The 18,919-nt window shown below is 42.3% G+C and overlaps 1 protein-coding gene across 1 annotated transcript in view; it reads right to left on the reverse strand.

Moving 5' to 3' along the window:
* The window catches only part of LOC105808032 (phosphoglucomutase-like protein 5), a 51,467-nt gene that overhangs the window by 15,707 nt on the left and 16,841 nt on the right, over positions 1–18,919 (reverse strand). Inside the window, exon 4 of the mRNA XM_012641590.1 lies at positions 16,405–16,539. Coding sequence (XP_012497044.1) covers positions 16,405–16,539 — 135 coding nt within the window. The remainder of the gene's footprint in view (positions 1–16,404; positions 16,540–18,919) is intronic.

Below are 18,919 nucleotides of genomic sequence, written 5' to 3' on the forward strand. Positions count from 1 at the left end.
TGTTAGTTTCCTTCATTTTCTTGTATGAAACTTGTGAGGGAGCTAGTAGGTCAGAGCCATGGATTTATAACCCTCTGGATTACAGTCTGTATACTACTTTGAAGTGGTTCCCTTTGAGTTTACAATCTAGAACAGGGGTTGTTATGCCAGGATCTCTGTCTTTGGTCAGTACTTAACCTTCCTTCAGCCACATGAATCTGCCACACAAGTCTGCTTCTTAGCTGTTTTTTATGTTAGTCCCCTGGGTAGCAGAGGCAGATTGTAATAGATCAGGTTCTCCACATGGACCTCATGCCTGTCACCTGTACCCTGTGCAGTTCACCCAAAGCACTTGTTCTTTAGCTCCTCTCCTAGATAGGCAAATGCCGCAGGGCAGAAAGAGCTCTGGCTCACTTCCCTGAGCTCCAACCTTTTTTCTATTCTTGTTACTATCTTATTAGGTCATTGGTCATTGATGATTTTAAAAAGATGCTTTTACATATTTCTTTCAGCCTTTTTATTTTCAGAGGGAGGGTTAGTTTGAATAACCTAGTACACCATTACTAGAAGCTAGAAGTCCTTCCCACAGAGTTCGTTTTGTTTTGCAATCATTTTCCTGCCAATATTTAAAAATCAAATTTCATATGAAAATCTAGATATCTTGCTTCTTTTAAAACCAAAAATCTGGCAACCTCAGGCCCATATATCATAAGAGCTGAGTGTCATCAGAGTTCCCACCATGCTCTATTGCCTTAAACTAGCCCCAATCTAGAATTCACTGTCTGTCTTGGTGGGCATCTGAATTTACTACCACTGAACAAGCAATAATGGAGAAAGAGGTGAAATGATCTCAATATTATGAATATAAATTTTACCTGGATAGTTACATATACAGGAATCTAGGGCATTCTAATTTAAATTTTCTTTTTACGAAATAGGGATTCTCACTATGAGGGGCTTGAAGACTGCTGGGTGTGCTTGCAGATTGGCATAAGGAGCCCAGAAATCTTTTGGGAAGTAAGGGGACTGAGATTCTCCCCAACCTCTATTCCCTGAGATACAAACTCTCAGCATGGACTGAACTGGCCATGACCAAGGTACAGAACTATATATAATCCAGGAACTGTTTCTACTCAACCCAGCCCTCCAGGGAGCACACCAGAGCAAAGCAGCTGTGCGAGAAAAGCTGCAAAGCACAGAGCCTGAGACCTCAGGCCCATTTTGGCAGGGAGAACTCCCGGCAGAGTGGAGCCATGAGAGTACCAGCTCTTTTCCCCTCCTACCTTAAGGAACTGCCAAGGCCTAGTCAGGGGCCTTCAGTGGCCAGATGGTGGAGGCCCAGCCCTACCATCTCCTTTCAGGCCCACCCTAGGGTGCTGATACTGCTTCTCTGGAAAAAGAGTTAACAGTCTGTCTATACTTCTCACAATTACCACCCCACAGCCCATTTGACGTAACCAGTTACGAGTAGCACGGTGGCATTCCCAGCTTCCAGAGAGTACAGCATTTTAAGAGAGGGCTAACCCTTTAGAAAGGATCTGAGGACATGAAATGGAGTAGGTCTGAAAGAGACACCAGACTTCCTACTAGTCTGGAATTGTGGGGCTTGAGGATTGCATCTGAGAACACTCTTGGAAGATGGATTGGGGTGCATGAATTCTATGCCAGATTGAAGATGGGCACTCTGGTTATTCCAACTTATTTTCCATAGGAGAGTGAGCATCCTTATATATATTTTTTATGGCACACAGAATAGTACCCTTGTTAAGACTCTGGGCTCTGGAGCGAGAGTCTAGGTACAAATACCTGCTATACTACTTAGAAACAGTAGGTTATTCAAGTTTTCAGGATCAAAGTTTTCTCATTTGTAAAACATAGGTGGATAGCACAAGTACCTGCAGCATTAGATTGTGGAGAGAATGAGATATAACACACAAAAAACACACAGCATTCTACCTAGCCCATATGCAGGCAAGCACCTGATACACGCTAATGAACACTAGCATCATTATTGTTATTTGAAGCAGGAATCCTGGCTTGCTCAAACAGTAGGGCAGAAGTGAGTGGACCAGCATTCCAGTCCCAACAGGCTGACATTTAATAGATAGACAACAGCCCCTCTGGCTTCAGTTTCTTTGCCCATAAAACAAAGTTCATATTATTTTTTCTGAAGAAAGAGAATATAAAAATAGATTAAGAATGTCAGACCCAGTGTTCTCTGCTCTTTGGATGAAAGACACCCCAAAAGCCACTCAAATCAGAGGCAACATCTCTGTGCGTCAGTCAGATACTCCCTTCCCCTTTGTTTGTGTGCACTGGGGCCCCACATATCCAGCCGGAGAGGATACAATCAGATTGCAATTGGATAAGACAATGCTAAAAACAGAAGGAATAGACGTCACAGCATTTGGAACACATTCCTTAAGGGCATATCAGTTTCTAAAGCACTTAGCAAGGACTGCCACAGTGAGTACAGTTAGCAAGGATGGCTACATTGAGAAAGTCGAATAGCAGAGTTGAGTAGCAGAAGCAAATATAAGAGAGCTTCTGCTGTGAAGCCACCTGAGTCTTATGGAGGAGGCAGTACAGCAGGAGAGTCATTAACACCAGGTACTAAAAAGATGGAAATGAGCCCTCTACGCAAACACAGATTCATCCCTACACTATGAAGACTATTAGTGGAATTTATGGACAGTTAATACACATTTTATGAGTGCAGTTTTGACAAAGGAACATGTTCTTTTATGGTCTTTGACTTTAAGACTCAGTGGCCACATAACCTGACCCTTGAGTGCTTTAAATAATTGACCTTTTCCTAGTAATTGAGGTTTCACTAGACTGTCTATCCACAATTTTAGCAAAGCTTCGTGTCTTGGCAAAATCAAATTAGAACTTTCTTTACTTCATCCATGGCTTATTTTGAATCTCTGAGCTCAACCAGCATAACTGTGTGAAGAAAACAGTCTAACACGATTGAGTTGATATTGAAGGAGGATTTCTATGGAAACACAAAGGGAAACTAATTTTCTTGTTTCTTTTTTTGTTATTTAACCTGAGAAGCAGGGACAGGTCTTTAAGAATCTTGGAACATTTTTTTCTGGGTTATTTTCTGCATGTTTTATAATTGTGAAAAGGGGGAGGGAACAGCAGAAGCCAGTTACCCTATAAATGTATCCTAATTGGTTTGGCATTAGAGGGTTTTATCAGGTCTGGAGGGAAAGTCAATCCTGTTAAGCAAAGGTGGAAATAAGGATCCCAAAGGTCATCTGTGGTGATACTGTTCAAACTTTAATATGCACGCAGATCACCTGAGGAATTTGTTAAAATGCAAAATCTAATTTAGTTGGTCTGGGTTGGGGCCTGAGATTCTGGATTTCTAAGTCACAACTATGTGATGCTGATGCTGCTGGAACTACCAAGAAAAACCCTTCGGGTAGCAAAAGTATAAAGTGCTGCTAGTAACAGTATAAAATATACCTGCTTTTAAACTTTTTTTTTTTTTTTTTGCAGAGATGGTGGAGAGGGGGGGTCTCACTATGTTGCTCAGGCTGGTCTCAAACTCCTGGCCTCAAGCGATCCTCCCTCCTGGGCCTCCCAAAGTGCTGGGATTACAGGCATGAGCCCCTGTGCCCAGACTGCTTTTAAACGTTTTATTGACTCTTATCCATTAAAAGGAAAGTGAATTCCCAATGACTGAAAATTCTGAACAATATTAGTATGAAATAGATCACACTGAGTCAGTGGCTTAATTTACCAATATAGAAATACGTAGTCAAAGACAGTATAAATGTACAACTGGCAAATCTTAATATATCATCAAGGAATCTCATTTTTTTGAATGCCACACTGACTATGCTATTCCCAAGGATGTAACTAAAGCAAACGAAGAACAAAAAGCAACAGACTTGTTGCTTCCTGGAGGGTAGGGGGTTCCTAGGAGAGTGGATTTGAGGATCGCTGTGTTAAAGAGACTGAAATGCAATAGTGTCTTGTTACCAATTCCTGGAAGTTGTATTCACACCAGCAAACAATGTCACAGCACCGCCCGGCTTGGGGCAACCACCAAAATGGCACATGTTGGCTTCCCATGTGTTGTAAGTATTCGCCAGAGCTTACTTTTATCGTTTGTTTTTTCATCTCACTTATCCCTTAACATTTTACCCTTTTCTTCTGACATACTTATAGTGCTGCTCATCTGAAAATCATTTACAAGCGACTGCTTTAAATAAAAAAAGGAGAAACCCTCCAACAAGAAACCAAAGACCTGAAAAAGGAGTTTAACTTCATGAATACAAACATCTTGCGAAACATTTTCCTTTCATGTTTGGTTGCGATCAAAAGCTATGGGGTTCAATCTCAGAAGGCCAACATTGGAAATTTCCAGAGATATTTGATATTTTTTTCTAAAACTTTAAAATTCCTCTATACATACACACACATGAATACAAATGTAACTTCACCTTTTAAAAAATGTTTTGTTTAGCCAAACTCATTTTGATGCACGCTTCACTGAATATAATCAGAAATTGTGCATAATATATCATGTTCAAAAACCTGTAAGGCAGGGGTCAACCAATTACAGTCCTTGGGCCAAACCCAAGCTGCCACCTGGTTTTGGTACAGCACATGAGCTAAGAATGGTTTTCATGTTTTTAAATAGTGGGAAAAAAAATCGAAAGAACATTTTGTGACATGTTAAAATCATATAAAATTTAAATTTCAGTGCCCATAAATATAGTTTTATTGGAACATAGCCTCACTAATTCATTTACGTATTATCTGTGGCTGCTTTTGCGCTACAATGGCAGTTGAGAAGTTGCAACACAGATCATATGACTCGTGTTATGGATTGAATTGTGTACCTTCAAATTCGTATGTTGAAGTTCTAACTGCCGGTACCTCAGAATGTGACCTTACTTGAAGATAGTGTCTTTACAGAGGTAATCAAGTTAAAATGAGGTCTTTAGAGTGGGCCCTAATCCAATAGGACAGGTGTCCTTATAAAAAGGAAAAATTTGGACACAGGGAAGATGTACACAGAGGGAGATGGGGTGAAAAGACGTGGGGAGAAGACAGCCATGTACAAACCCAGGAGAGAGGCTTTGGAACACGTCCTTCCCTCACGGCCCCCAGAGGGAACAAACCCTGCCAGCACTTTGATCTCAGACTTTTAGCCTCCAGAACTGTAAGACAATAACTTTCTGTTATTTCAGCAACCCAGTCTGTGATACTTTGTTACATCAGCCCCAGGAAAGTAATATAGCTAGCAAACCCTAGACAATTTGCTATCTGGGCCTTTGCAGAGAAAGCTTACTGACCAATTTTTGTGTTTAATACCCTAAAGCCAGCAAGCATATGCCTCACGGTTAGCCACAGACACCAGGAATCCTTTCTTCAATGAACCTGCCTTTCATCTCACACCCATTCTAGTGTTTTAAACTCTTTCTCCCTGGCAAATGAGCCTGGAGCAACCAACAGAATGCACATTATGTGGATACATCAGGATTATCGAACAACCCCCAACTCAGTATCTCTTACTCCAAGCCAAGAGGGCAGCAAAAAAGTGACAGTGGTTTTATCTCTTCCTCTCTGGATTAAACATGTCTTTCTATTCCAATGCTTTGTCATCTTGAGGCCTTGCTGACACTGGAAGGGACTCCCCTCCCGGGGTTGGCTAATTCTTAGAGATAACAAACCACCCACCCTGGAGGCTGCCTTGCCTACGCAAACCAACACTCCTTTTATCAGGCTCTAGCAGGGCTCTCACACTTGGCCACTACTTCCCTGTCCTAACCACCCCAAGGCCAGGCACCAGGCAATTAGGGAGAGTTCCTATGACCCAGAGCCTGCTGAAATTATTCAAACTAGCCAATCCTAAACCTGCCTTGCCTTGCCCACAGAAACCCCAATAAAGGCTTTTGCCCATGTTTTCCCCTTGCCCCCTTCTGCCTCCTGACCCAGCCCAGTGCCTGCCCATATGACACTGTCCCTTCCTCTTGGGAACTGTGAGTAACAAGCCATCTTTCAATGCCAGTCATCTCCTGATCTGTCCGCATTCTCCTACCTGAATAATAACGAAGCCTACATTTTAAGCCACTCTCCCAGACTCGTCTACCTTCCATCCCATATCATGAAGTACGGAGTACACAGGCCCAGCCTACCAAACAATGCCTCACATGATGGTTTCTACCAGCAAAAATGCTCAGAAATGAAACCCAGAAAAGGAACATACAACCAGAATTTTGCCAATCTTTCATTGCTTTCCCTCCTTTCAAGACCTATGCATTCCAGTGCTGAAATGTTTCTCCCCTGGAGTTTGTCAGGCCTCCCAGCATCCTGGCAGGCAAAAACCAGGGGTGGGGAACTCCCTCACCTGCATCTTGAACAGGAGTGCTGATTCTGGGATTAGGACATCAAACCTAAAATCAGCCAAGAGTAGACAGGAGAGCTAAAACAGCTACATTCTCCCCTTGACAACCCAGATCTGGTCTTCCCCATGTAAATGAAGCATGACCGTGGGGGAAGCCCAGGCAATGCCTCCTCCAGATGCTGGCTGATTGCACATACTAGTCCAGAGCTTTCTTCTGAGGGCTACAACCAATCTCCAGGTTCATTGTCAGCATTCATTTGTTAAGATACACTCTCATTTATGAGTAAAGCAAATGATTTACTATGCACCACTTCAAAGAAAGCCTGAATTGCCAACAGTCCCTGAGACTTGGGTGGCTTTCTGCTGAAAGGCACAGAAATGTGGCTGACGCTGGGAAAGCCAGATTGTGCTGGGCACAGCTTGTCAAACCCATTCATCTGGCAAAAGGAGTTATAGCCAGTGACCCCTCTGTACTTGTGTGACCAATGCAAATTCATTCATGCTTCCTTTTCAGGCTGAGTAAACAAGATCCAGCAAGACTTGGTGATTTGTGGACATAAACGGCACTGGTTAACCAATAGCTGGTTAGGCATGTGCTTCAGACACAGCAAAACAAAGGCAACAAAGTGGGAAATAATTTGGTAACAAGTTGATATTTAATATTTTAGGGAACATCAGAATAGCATCATAAGGAAAAAAATCAAAATTTTGTTAGATTTTCATTTATTTTTAAAGGTATAATAATTTTGTTTTTATTTTGAATTACGTAAGAAGTGGGGAAGGGAAATACAATTTTTTCAGGGTTTATGGTTTCTAAGCCGTAACCTGAACTTGACCCAAAACCAGGATCAAGGCACAACTTTTAGCCCTTCACTGTTCTGTTCTTAAGGCCACTAGTTTCTTGGGATAAGTTGGCAATGCCAAGATATTCTCACAAGATTTGTAATAAGTATCTCTTTTGTATCTACTACCAGAAAGGGAGATTTGAGATGGGCTGTCCATGGGATGCACATGAATGGTCCGCAGTGACAGTCACATACTTTCCCACAAGTCCTAGACCAGGCACAGTGTGGGTGAACAGGGCTGTCGCACATTCAGTACCTCGAAGGGAGATCGGATCACAATGGTCGGCTGAGAAAAGGGTTTGTCATCAAAACTCTGAACAGCCCTGGTCTGTGATAGATGCTAGCCCCTGGGAGACGTGTGCCAAATTCCAAACCCAGGGGAGTTTCTCACATGCTATCAGATCACCGACCATCCCAGGAGTGTTCTCAGCTCCCAGGAAAACAATGCATAGTAATAGCGGCGTGAGTCCATTTCAATATCTAAGGGAGAAAAATGAGGTCTGTTTGCCCCAGATTTGTTTTTTCCCTAGAAAACCTATACATCTTTGCTTCCTTCCAAGTGTCATTCCATTCCTAGTGGCATCTAGGAAAACACAGCTGTACTAAATTCCTTTCTACACCACTAGAGGGAAATCTAACCCACCTGACCAGAACTTGTCTCTTATTTCTTTTCTTTCTTTACAAAAAAAATTATAATCACAGAAACACAATTTTAAGGCTGAAAAATACTTCGAAAAATGCTCAGTCCTTTCCACTGTTACCCATATTTTAAAATTATTTGAATCTATGGGGTCAGAGACACTTCTAGAAAAGCCCAAACCAGCCATCCTAACTGGGCCTTCACAATTGAGAAATTGTTCTAACAGTCAGTCTGAATCCCTTCCAGTTCAGCTTGAGTTTATTTCCTCAAATTACATATTCATTAGTTATGGAGAACAGCTGGTCATCTTTCCTGCCTCCTATTATTCTTTAAATTCCTGAAGACCTCCAAGTCACGCCTCTCTTCTGAACAAACCCAGCCAGCTCTTTAACTTGGTCCTAGAGTTTCTATCACAATCCTTTCACCGCGTGTTTCTTTTCTAAACTCTCTTACATTGTTCCACCCTTCCCCCATAGCTCCAAATTGCAGCAATACAGACCGAATTCTGGGAGAAAAAAATAAAATGAAGTATTTCCTCATGTTTTTCCTTGCATATATGGCTATTAATATACCCCTGTGAAGGTTTTTTAAAATAACAACATAAGGTTTTTGACATAGATTTACCTAGCATGATTCCAAAATCAAGCTCTCTCACACACACACACATATACATAAATATACATATATATCAAAATTTTCATCTTGTCATGAAAATTGAATGGCTAAGTGAGTGCCCATTTATGTGTCACTTCTGGGCTCCATTCTGTTTCCAACTCTTTCACATCAGATATATTATTTCAATTTCTAATGTTGTTCTCCAAGTTTTTGACCACTCACTCCAGATCCCTTATTAACTATAAAACATAACCAGTATGTATTTAGAACATTATTCTTTTAAAAATGTTTTTAAAACCTTTTCATTGCTAATTCAAGTTAAGGGAGAGAAAACTGGTTCTTTTTAAAGCATTAATTTATTCACTTTTATAAGTGTCGTTAAAAGAAGAACTTTAGACAAATTAAACTGAACAGAGTTTAATTGAGCAAAGAATGATTCTTGAATCAGGCAGCCAGAAGAGGTTCAGAAAGACTCTGGGCTGCCACACGGACGGATAACATTTATGGACAGAAAAATGAAAGTGACATACAGAAAACGGAAGTGAGGTACAGAAACAGCTGGATTGGTGATGGTTCAGCTTTGGCCTTATTTGAAGAACAGTTTGAACAGTTGGCCACGGGGGATTGGCAGACACTTGGCTGCTGTGATTGGCTGAGACTCAGCTACTTGTTACAGGACAAGGTTATGGTCTGTTTCTGCATCCAATTAGGTTACAGTTCACTGCGTATGTTGAAACCTGTAGGCCGAGCTTAAAACATGTAAGGAGGAAGCTTTAGGCTAAACTTAACAGTGTGAAATACTAAAAAATATATTTGGTCTTTGTCCCCAGTTTCTGGCACAGAGCCTTAAAACCCTTGGAATTTCCTGAGTGATGGGAGTGTCTATTGTTACTCATATTTCAACCACATCAGACATTATGCTAATGAGGTGACTCCTGGTGGGCCCCAAAGCAGTTTCAGGTTGGGGGCTGGCTGCCAGGGGAGCCAACCTCTGGTTAAGGGTTGGAACTTTGAGCCCCACCCCATGATCTCCAGGGAGGGGAGAAGGGCTAGAGATGGAGTTCAACCACCGAGAGCCAATGATTGAATCAATTATGCTTACATAATGAACCCTCCGTAAGAACCCCTAAACAACAGGGTTTGGAGAGCTTTCCAGGCAGGGGCACACATGGAGGTGCCGGAGGGTGGCTTGCCCAGAGAGGGTGTGGAAGCTCTTGCCCTATGCACTTCTTTTTGGCTGTTTCTGAGTTGTATCCTTTACAATAAACCAGTAATAGAAAATAAAGCGCTCTCCTGAGGTCTGCGAGTCATTCTAGTGAATCACTGAACCTGAAGGAGGCTCATGGGAGAACCTGACTTTGTAGTTGTCCAGGCAGAATGGTGGGTAGCCCAGGCACCCCAGGTGTGGCTGGCATCAGAAGCAGGAGCAATCTTGAGGGACTGAGCCCTTAACCTGTGGGATCTGGGCCAGAAAGTGTCAGAATTGAATTGAATTGAATTAGTGGGCACCCAGTTGGCGGCAGACAATCAAAGAATTGGTTGGTATGAGGAAAAAAATACCTCTCAATAACACTGAACTGAGGCCCTAGTTGTAGCCTTGGACTTGAGCATAGGTAAGAAGAAATTCTGTCTCCTCTGGACCTCAAGTGTTGGCATGGACAACACCGGTTTTGTTACATGAAAGACCTAGTTTGAATCTCAAATCCAGAATTTATCTGCTCCATGGGTCTGAATTGCTCCCTGACTCAGTTTCCTCCCCTGCAAAATCAGGGTGATAATTCTGCCCTGGGGCCCATTGGAATGATGAATAAGATAATGGATATATCTAGAATGGAGACTGGCACATCGTAGGGACCTTTAAAATGACAACTTGTTTTATTCAAACCTTCAATGATAAGAAATATGTTGGTAGTATCAAGGCTCACATTGAATACAGGATATTTCAGTTTCCTATGTGACATAATTGGTCTGAAATATTCCAAAGAAATTAATGCTCAATATTGCATTAATTTGGCCAAATTGTTTTGGACATTTACCATACACCAGGTGCTATTCTGTGCATTGGGGATACAGGGAACTAAACTGACATAGTCCTAGCCTCCTGGTGCTTTCATTCTACTGGGTGGAAAAAGACAATAAAATAAATTAACACATAAACAAGTAAATATATATATGTGAGATGGGGATAAATGCCATGGAGAAAAGTAGAGCAGTGTGGGGAGAAAAGAACTGCCTGTGTATACAGCTATTTTATAGCAGGGGGCCAGGGATGCTCTCACTGAGAAGTGGGGAGGTAAGCCATGCAGATGTCAGAGGGAAAAGCATTCCAGACAGAGGGAACAGCCACTGTAAATGCCATGAGGCAGAGTGTTCTTGGCATGTTCACCGAACAGTGGCTGGAGTGGAAAAACAGGAAGAGAGGTAGGAGGTGAGGAGGGGCCAATTCTAGTAGGGCCTTCCAGGCCATGATAAGGGCTTTGGCTCTTCTCTGAGTGAAGTAGGAGGGAGGATTTTAGCAGAGCAATGAGACATTCTAACACGTTTTAAAAGGATCACTATGGTTGCTGTGCTAGAATAGGGTTGGGGGAGGAAATGAGCAAGTGTGGAGGGAAGGAGGCAGTTAAGAGACTCTGTACTGCCATACTCCAGAGGAGAGAACTGGGGCTTGGCCCTGGGTGGAAATGGCGAAGGTGAGACGGGGTCAGATTCTTGACGTCTTTTGAAGGTCACATTGGTAGGACATGCTCTTGAATGGGAAGTACGGTGTGAGAGAGAGACAAAAAGGAGTCAAGGATGAATCCTAGGTTTCTCTTGCTGAACCATTTGGAACAATGGAACTGCCATTTATGAAATGGAGAAGACATTAAAAGAAGCAGGATGTTGGGGTTTGTTTAGGAGGGGGTATAGGAGGCAGACAGTTAAATTTTGCAGGTGTCAAAGTTGGTGATGCCTAGAAAGACATTCCAGTGGAGTCCAATAGGCAATGGAAATAGAAGTCTAGAAGACGGACCAATGTGTGTAAGGGCAGAAGGGCACTAAACCCAGGTGTCATTCATTCTACAGGTTTAAAGAATTCAAGGTCCTGCTATTAGGGCTTCGCAGTGCATCTAGCTTTGCTATTCAAAGTGTGGCCCAGGGACTAGCAGCACAGCACTGCCTGGGAGCTTGTTAGAAATGCAGACGCTTTGGCCTTCCTCACACCTGTGTCAGAATCAGCATTTTAACAAAAACCGCAAGTCAATAAGGAGGAAATAAAAGTTGAAAAACAACCAACCAAATAACAACAACCGAAAAGGCTTTTTAAAAAAAAATACAAGTTCCACCCCAGAACAACTAAAGCAGAATCTCTAGGACAGGGCCCAGCCATGGGCATTTTTACCAAGATTCCAAAGTGGTTTCCCTGTGCAGCTGGGCAGAGAACCACTGATCTGACTTTTCATCTGGGTATGTTTCCCCTTTGCTACTTGGTTTACATTGCTAGTGCTCCCTGGAAACCCAAGTCTAAGGAGATGTGCAGTTCTAAGGTGGGGTGAAGGTCTCTAACTAGAGTAATCATATCTCCTGGTTGATGAGGGTCAGTCTCAACATAATTATTATCTTTCACTCTCAAAGTACAGATGGTCCTTGACTTATGATGGTTTGTCTTAATGATTTTTCAAGTTTACAATAGTGTGAAAGAGATACACAGTCAGCAGAAACCACACTTCAAGTACCCATATAACCATTTTTTTCACTTTCAGTACAGTATTCAACAAATTTCATGAGATATTCAACACTTTATTATAAGATAGGCTTTGTGTTAGATGATTTTGCCCAACTGTAGGCTAATGTAAGTGTTCTGAGCATGTTTAAGGTAAGCTAGGCTAAGCTATGATATTGAGCAGTTTAGGTGTATTATATGCATTTTTGATTTAATGATATTAATATTTTCAACTTATCATGGATTTATCCAGATACAACCCCACCATAAGTCTAGGAGCATCTATATCCTGGTTTAGATGATAAATCGTATGTTTTCCCTATGTAAAACAAAATGGCTCTATATTTTATTTCTGGATTATAAAGCCATATTAAGAACAGGTAGAGCAAAATGACAGATGTTCTTTGGGTTGACAGATGAATCAAATATAGAGGGACTCCTGGTGCTTAGCTATTAGTCCTTAAAGTCTTCTAGGTACAGCTTATCTAAAACACACATAAATTCCTCAATTTCTGGAAGGCTGGGGAAAATCAGGCTCCTCCCAAGAATGGGAGGGATGGGGGTGGGGTGGGATGAGGAGCAGTGGCTATATTCTGCAATGAAAGTGCCAAAGCCAAGGGTTGATTAGTCACAAGCTGATTATCAGTCTGTGATTATCCCAGCCCTTAACAAAACTTCTCCTTCCTTTTCCTTTTGGATCTTCTATTGTTCATTAGCTACTCCACCCATAGGCTAACAGGGTCAAGGAAAGAAGGTCAAAAAAAAAAGAAAAAAAGCCCATTTAGCAGCCCTGCTAATAAATTGAGTGGGAAAGGAGATAAAAACAATCGCACTGTTTCTGGTTACCTGTGAATTTAAACCCTTTTGGATCATCCCTTTTTCCAAATTATTACCAGCTGGTTTGAGGGCTCCTTGAAGGCCTACTGATTGCCAGTAAAATTAAAGTAATCTTGTATTTTTAAAACCATGTGATCTTCCGACAATAGGCCTTGGGAAGCCTGCCTTCTTGATTTGCCAAGGACAGAGTGGGGCAGGGCAAGTGCCTTCTCCTCTCATCAGGGCCCTTCCCATGTCCTTCCCCACCTTAGCACCAATTCAAAGGTCCATATGGATAGAATTGTTTACAAATATTTTTTGATGTTGGCAAGAAATTTTTTGACATCAATTTAAAACCAATAGCATAATCACTTTTATACAAAGGGATGCAAATGGAAAACCCTACATGTGGGAGTAGAGATTCACGTGCATATAGATTATATCGCAATTTTTCCTAATTGCATCACTAGGACAGTTATGAGTACTTCTGCAAGGCAACCAGTGTAAATGTTTAAAACATTCTCTGTTCACATGTGTTGAAAATGTCTGGAAAAGAAACTACCCATGTGCAAAGTCAAATAGCCAGATGCTGCCAAGCCAGTCGAAGGGAACTCTCTGTCCTTTTGCAAAATAACTTGAATGTAGATGGCTATGGAGTTAGGGTGTAAAATGTTAAAAACTACCTGTTGAATTGGAATAAGATTACCATGAAACCTCTGCAGATTAGAGAGGCACTTTAATGGGTGTCCGGGTGTGTGGGAGTGGGTGAGGTGAGGGTGGGTATTTGTTTTTCTGCTCTCCGGGCTGCAAATAAGAACAAGCTAAAAAGATGGAAGAAGTTCTCTCTGCAGCTAAGAAGGCATCACAAGCTGGTCTTTCTGTGCCAGGCCCTGAGTCAGTAAAAATGCTAGCTAGCGTTTTGAGGAACATGTCTTATCTTTGATCTTTGGTTAATGGTTAAACAAAAGCTTTTCCTTCCAGAGCTCCTAGAAAGCAGAAGCTGGTGGTGCTGGAAAGTAACACTCTAAGGAGCCCCAAAATGCTCCAACTTAAAGGCCTAGGTGAAGTTGAGCAGTAATTAAGGCAGGTAGGTCTGCTGAGAGAATCTTCCTCCTTTCTTTAGGTTTTTTTGTTTTTTGTTTCTTTTGAAACAGGGTCTTATTCTGTTGCCCCAGCTAGAGTGCCATGGCCTCATGATAGCTCACTGCAACCTCGAAGTCCTGGGCTCCAGTGATCCTCCTGCCTCAGCCTCCTGAGTAGCTCAGGCTACAGGCATGTGCCATCATGTCTGACTAATTTTTCTATTTTTTGTAGAGACAGGGTCTTGCTCTTGCTCAGGCTGGCCTCGAACTCCTGGCCTCAAGTGATCCTCCTGCCTCTGCCTCTCAGAGTGCTAGGATTATAGGCATGAGCCACCGAGCCTGGTCCCTTTCTTTAGGTATTTAAATTTCTTTTAAAATCTTACTCTACATTATCTCTTGACTTAAATGTACTATGCAGTAGGGCTTAAGTTGATGAGTCAACAGTGTAGGATATCTTAATAAGAAGTTCTATTTTAATATAAAATTTGTAGCTGGATCGTGTGCTAAATACTCTGAGGCCCACCTAGCCAGGTCTGGGAAGTCCCTTGCTGATGGTCAGGAAGTGGGGGAGTATCTGCAATCAGAAGAGCAAGGTCAGTGAAGGGATTCCCCAACCATTCACCCTGGTAAACTCTTTAAACCAACAGAATGGAAAACGTGCAGCCATGGGGTCCAGAACAAATAGTATTTATTTTTTCTTTACCCACACAGTCTTCTAAGAGCAGGCATATGGAGATTTTTGGCTTCCAAAGAAGTCTTTAGAAAAAGTACCACTTGGCTTTTGTGGACCACCTAGGAGACAGGCTCATGTGTGTATAGGATTGTTTTCCTACTTGTCTAATGGCCTGGACTAAGTCCAATGTGGAAGGTAAATAAAAACAAGGAAAAACCATAACCACTTAGCCTGTGCAAATTAGGGAAAAGAATGTTGAGAAAAAATAGCCTAGAGTCAGAGTGAGTCAGAGTCGGTGAGGCCAGGAATATCATTCCTCGCCCTGTACGTAGCTCTGGACTTTCAGGCCCCTGCTTTAATCTCCCTTCCCAACATGAGATGTAGAAGAGGGTTTTATTCGGAAAGAGAGGGTAAGCCTCCCATTCTTGCATGATTTGGTACTATCTTGGGCGAAATGTACTCACTAACAAATTATTTTGGCAGCGCGTGGCCCATCCCCTGCATGGAAAGGCTGCGATCCTGAGAGAAGAGCCAAGGGCTTTCTGCTGGCCACGTGCTCTGCCCACTCACCCTCCTGGTGACCCTGAGAACAGCTCTCAGCCTCCCAGGCCTCTACTTCCCCTTCTGGCATGATTTTACCCCAGACAGATCTTCTGGTTACAGGGTCAGCTGTAAGGATATATGGCACCATTATCACCAAGTTCTTTGAGGCTCTCCAAAGAAAGATCTCACGAAAACAATACTGCACTACTGACAAAAAAAGAAAACCCTCCCTGATTTCTTATTCCATCAGGGCAAATTATAGATGGAAATTGTGAGCAACTCAAAAATGAGTAGCAGTGAGTATATCTCTGTTTCTCTGCTTTTCCGCAAAAGAAGTGTTGTAGGTGGAACCAATGTTTTCATCTCAAAAAATCAAGGACTCTCTGCTTCAAAGCCCAGATGAAATAAAGATCAAGAAGACAGAAGCAGCCGGCAGTGCAGCTCCAAGTACCCAACACTAGAGTGGGGCCTTTCTGGTATTAATTACTGTTGCCTGGAGCTTTAATGAATATGGGAGTGGGGAGGCTTATGGTCGTCTATTTATGATTTTCCCGAGTTCTTAATTAGCTCTATTGTTGAAAACATGAGGGGCTTTGCCAAACACAGGCTGGCCTAGCCTCATGGACGTCTTCCCTTAACTTTAAAGGTCAGCCATAGCCCCTCCTATCAGGGTGGACTCTGCAGCCATCTGAGAAAGGACACCCAGCGTGACATCTGTATTGGCACCTCAAGGTCATGGTCCAACCCAGAGTTATCCAAAAACTTGGAGATTCAAATTTTACATAAGCATAATCAAGGCTGTCAGTGGTTTAACCAGTTTGACTCTAACTCACAATTTCCTTACCTTATCAAGGTACCTTTGCTTAATTTCACCCTAATTAACAAACTTCTGGACAGTCAAGACAGGCAAGTTGTTTGAGAAATGCTGGTATAAACTTCTTATAGATGCTAGAGAGCAATTTTTCTGTTTGAAACACTGTACTGCATGAGTTAAACTTGCTTGGAGTTACACTAAGCTTGTCCTTTAGCTGAAACTATCAACACGCCTTTCCAGAAAGTAAAACCACCCCCGCTAAAGGCACAGGGACACTCTCTAAATTTGCCAGGAGCCATGAGACACACAACAGTTCTGTTTTTGTACCTGTGGCTCCTGGTCGTGGCCGCTGGGATCCTTTTCATAGCTCTCTGCGTACAGTCTGATGGTGGCCCGCACGCCACTGGAGGAGCTAAGCCGGAAGACAAGACGTGACGCATCCGAGAAGATTATCCTCAGGCCCTGAGACCAAGAACATGCAGAACGGATCAGCAAACAAACGAACACTCAGGTAAGAATAATTAATACCTACTTAGAAACCAGCACGTTTCTATGACCTAAACACAGTCAGAGTCATGACAATTGATAATTGGCTCTGGACAATCACCTAGGTAGGGCAGTGCATGAACCAACTGTGGCTGGCCATTTGTCTCTTATTCTATTCCCAATGCTTTGTAGTTAACGCTGGGGGAAGAGTTAGGAACAAAACTATGAACAGATGCTCAAGTTCTCCTGGTCTAGTGGTGAGGAAATCAGAAAGAAGTTGGGTAACAAGGATGAAAGGATATTTAATAAATATCCCTGGGGCCAAAGTTGGTCCCTTGTAAATCTGCTGGATGCAATCAGGGTAGACAGTTCATCAATTACAGTCAGACAAATTACCCATGTTAAGGTTAGCCACACCATCACATGATGCTAGACTTTGCAGGGTCCTCTGTTCACAGTGGAACCCTACAACGAAGTGCTCTCAGGGCTGGACCCTCAGCGGGGTTCTGAGGGTTGCTGGGCACATTGCCATCCTCTTGGCTCTCTCCATACCTACGAGTGCTGCCTCGTACTGATTGGGTTTTGGCTCGGAACATCCCCACTCTCTATGCGTCTCTTCTCAGTAGAAGCAGGGATATTTTTAAGTTACGACCATAAGATCATACTGTGACTTCTGTTGAAGGAAATTTGTTCTCCTAAGACAACTGATAAAGCAATTGTTGTAAATAAGCATATTGGCAGGGGCCAGGGGAAGGAAGAGGAGGGAACAAAATAATATGCTTGGTGAATTTGTTATTTCTGAAAAAGTAGATGATTCAGGCGACATCCATATCAGACATTTTCCCTAAGCAATTTATCCTTGAAGCTGCTCTTCCCCCAAACCTTGCTTGTCAAGAATAAGCCATTACATGTATATGTGTGTATATATATATATATATACACATATATATAATGTATAGGGGTGTGTATGTGTGTGTATACATATACATATACACACACACGCCTGCTACATACATCTGATTGCCAATTCTTTACCCCCACCCCCATCTGGTGACATCTGCTGGAGGCACTGTAATTCCATCTGAGTGGCTTTCTGCTTTTAAAGTTTTATAGGCATAACTTGTTCCTATTCCCAAACTAAAAGCTTTAGTTTCTTTCTGGAGTGGTTCAAAGTGTGCCACAATTTGTGTAATGAAAGGGAGCCATCTTTCTTACTGGCAACCTCTCACTCTACAATACTGGCTGTGCAAACAGGATGATATCATTCAGGATTCATTCACTGGGCAAACATTTTAGAGTGGTCCTTATGGCTTAGGTACTGGGCTAAATCCTGGGTATATGAAGATAAAATCACCGTACTTGCCTGGAGTAGTTTATTACAATGAACAGAAACCATTTTCTTAACCACCTGATACTCTTGAAGAGGTGAATAGTTACAGAATTCCAAATGGAGCAAATGAACAAATTACCTGCTATCCAGAAAGCACTGTATACCAAATTACATTCAAACTAACAATAAAGCCCCAAAGGTTTCACAGTTGTGTTCCCCAGCATGCTTTTACAAACTCTTTCGAAGCTCTTACCTATGTTTAAGCCTACATTCCCATCGTTAATGTGCGTGGGTCACATGAGTAACTTTTGCTCAGGACTATGGATTATCCACAAACTGGCTAAAGCAGCATCCAAGGCTGAGGTCCTAACCCACCTGTCATTGCAGATTCCAAGTCACCTGGAGCCAACTCTTCTGACAATCTCCCAGACTGAACCCTTTAAAGTAACTCCCATTACACAATTAACCTCCCAGATTAGTTGATGGCCGGTGGGAGGTATCTACTAATCAGGTCATAACAAACTGTTGACATGTGTTATCTGCTCATAACTAAGCCTTTTTACAATGAAATTATGTTATTTTTTTTCCTGAGGGTAGCTAAAATAGCTCTGGCTTACTACATGCTACACTCATAGAAAATTGTTAGAATCTACATCTGGTAGCCTGGAATAAATTTTGCACTTGAAAAGATGATAAAGATGTGAATAGCACGCATCAGCCTCCTGGCTATGGCCCAACATCGTCTCTCTTTCCTAGGAAGCGAACCATGAGATCCTCACTGAGAATCTGTGTTGCTTTTCCAGGTGAGGAGCACCACAATTCTGCTTCTCCACGTGGAATGAAAGGTCATTTTAGAGCCAGCCTCGTTCTGTGCTGCAACATTCCCAGGTCCACGTCTGTTGAGTGCCACTCTGATGTGTGAATAGTTGTCTTGGATTGCTTTGGGATCTGCATCCCAAAATGAACTTAATGAATTTGCAACTCAAACATGAGCCATGTTCTTTCCATCACGTGTCGTCACCTACT

This window comes from Propithecus coquereli, unplaced genomic scaffold, assembly GCF_000956105.1.
Source record: "Propithecus coquereli isolate 6110/MARCELLA unplaced genomic scaffold, Pcoq_1.0 Scaffold166, whole genome shotgun sequence".
Classification (NCBI taxonomy): domain Eukaryota; kingdom Metazoa; phylum Chordata; class Mammalia; order Primates; family Indriidae; genus Propithecus; species Propithecus coquereli.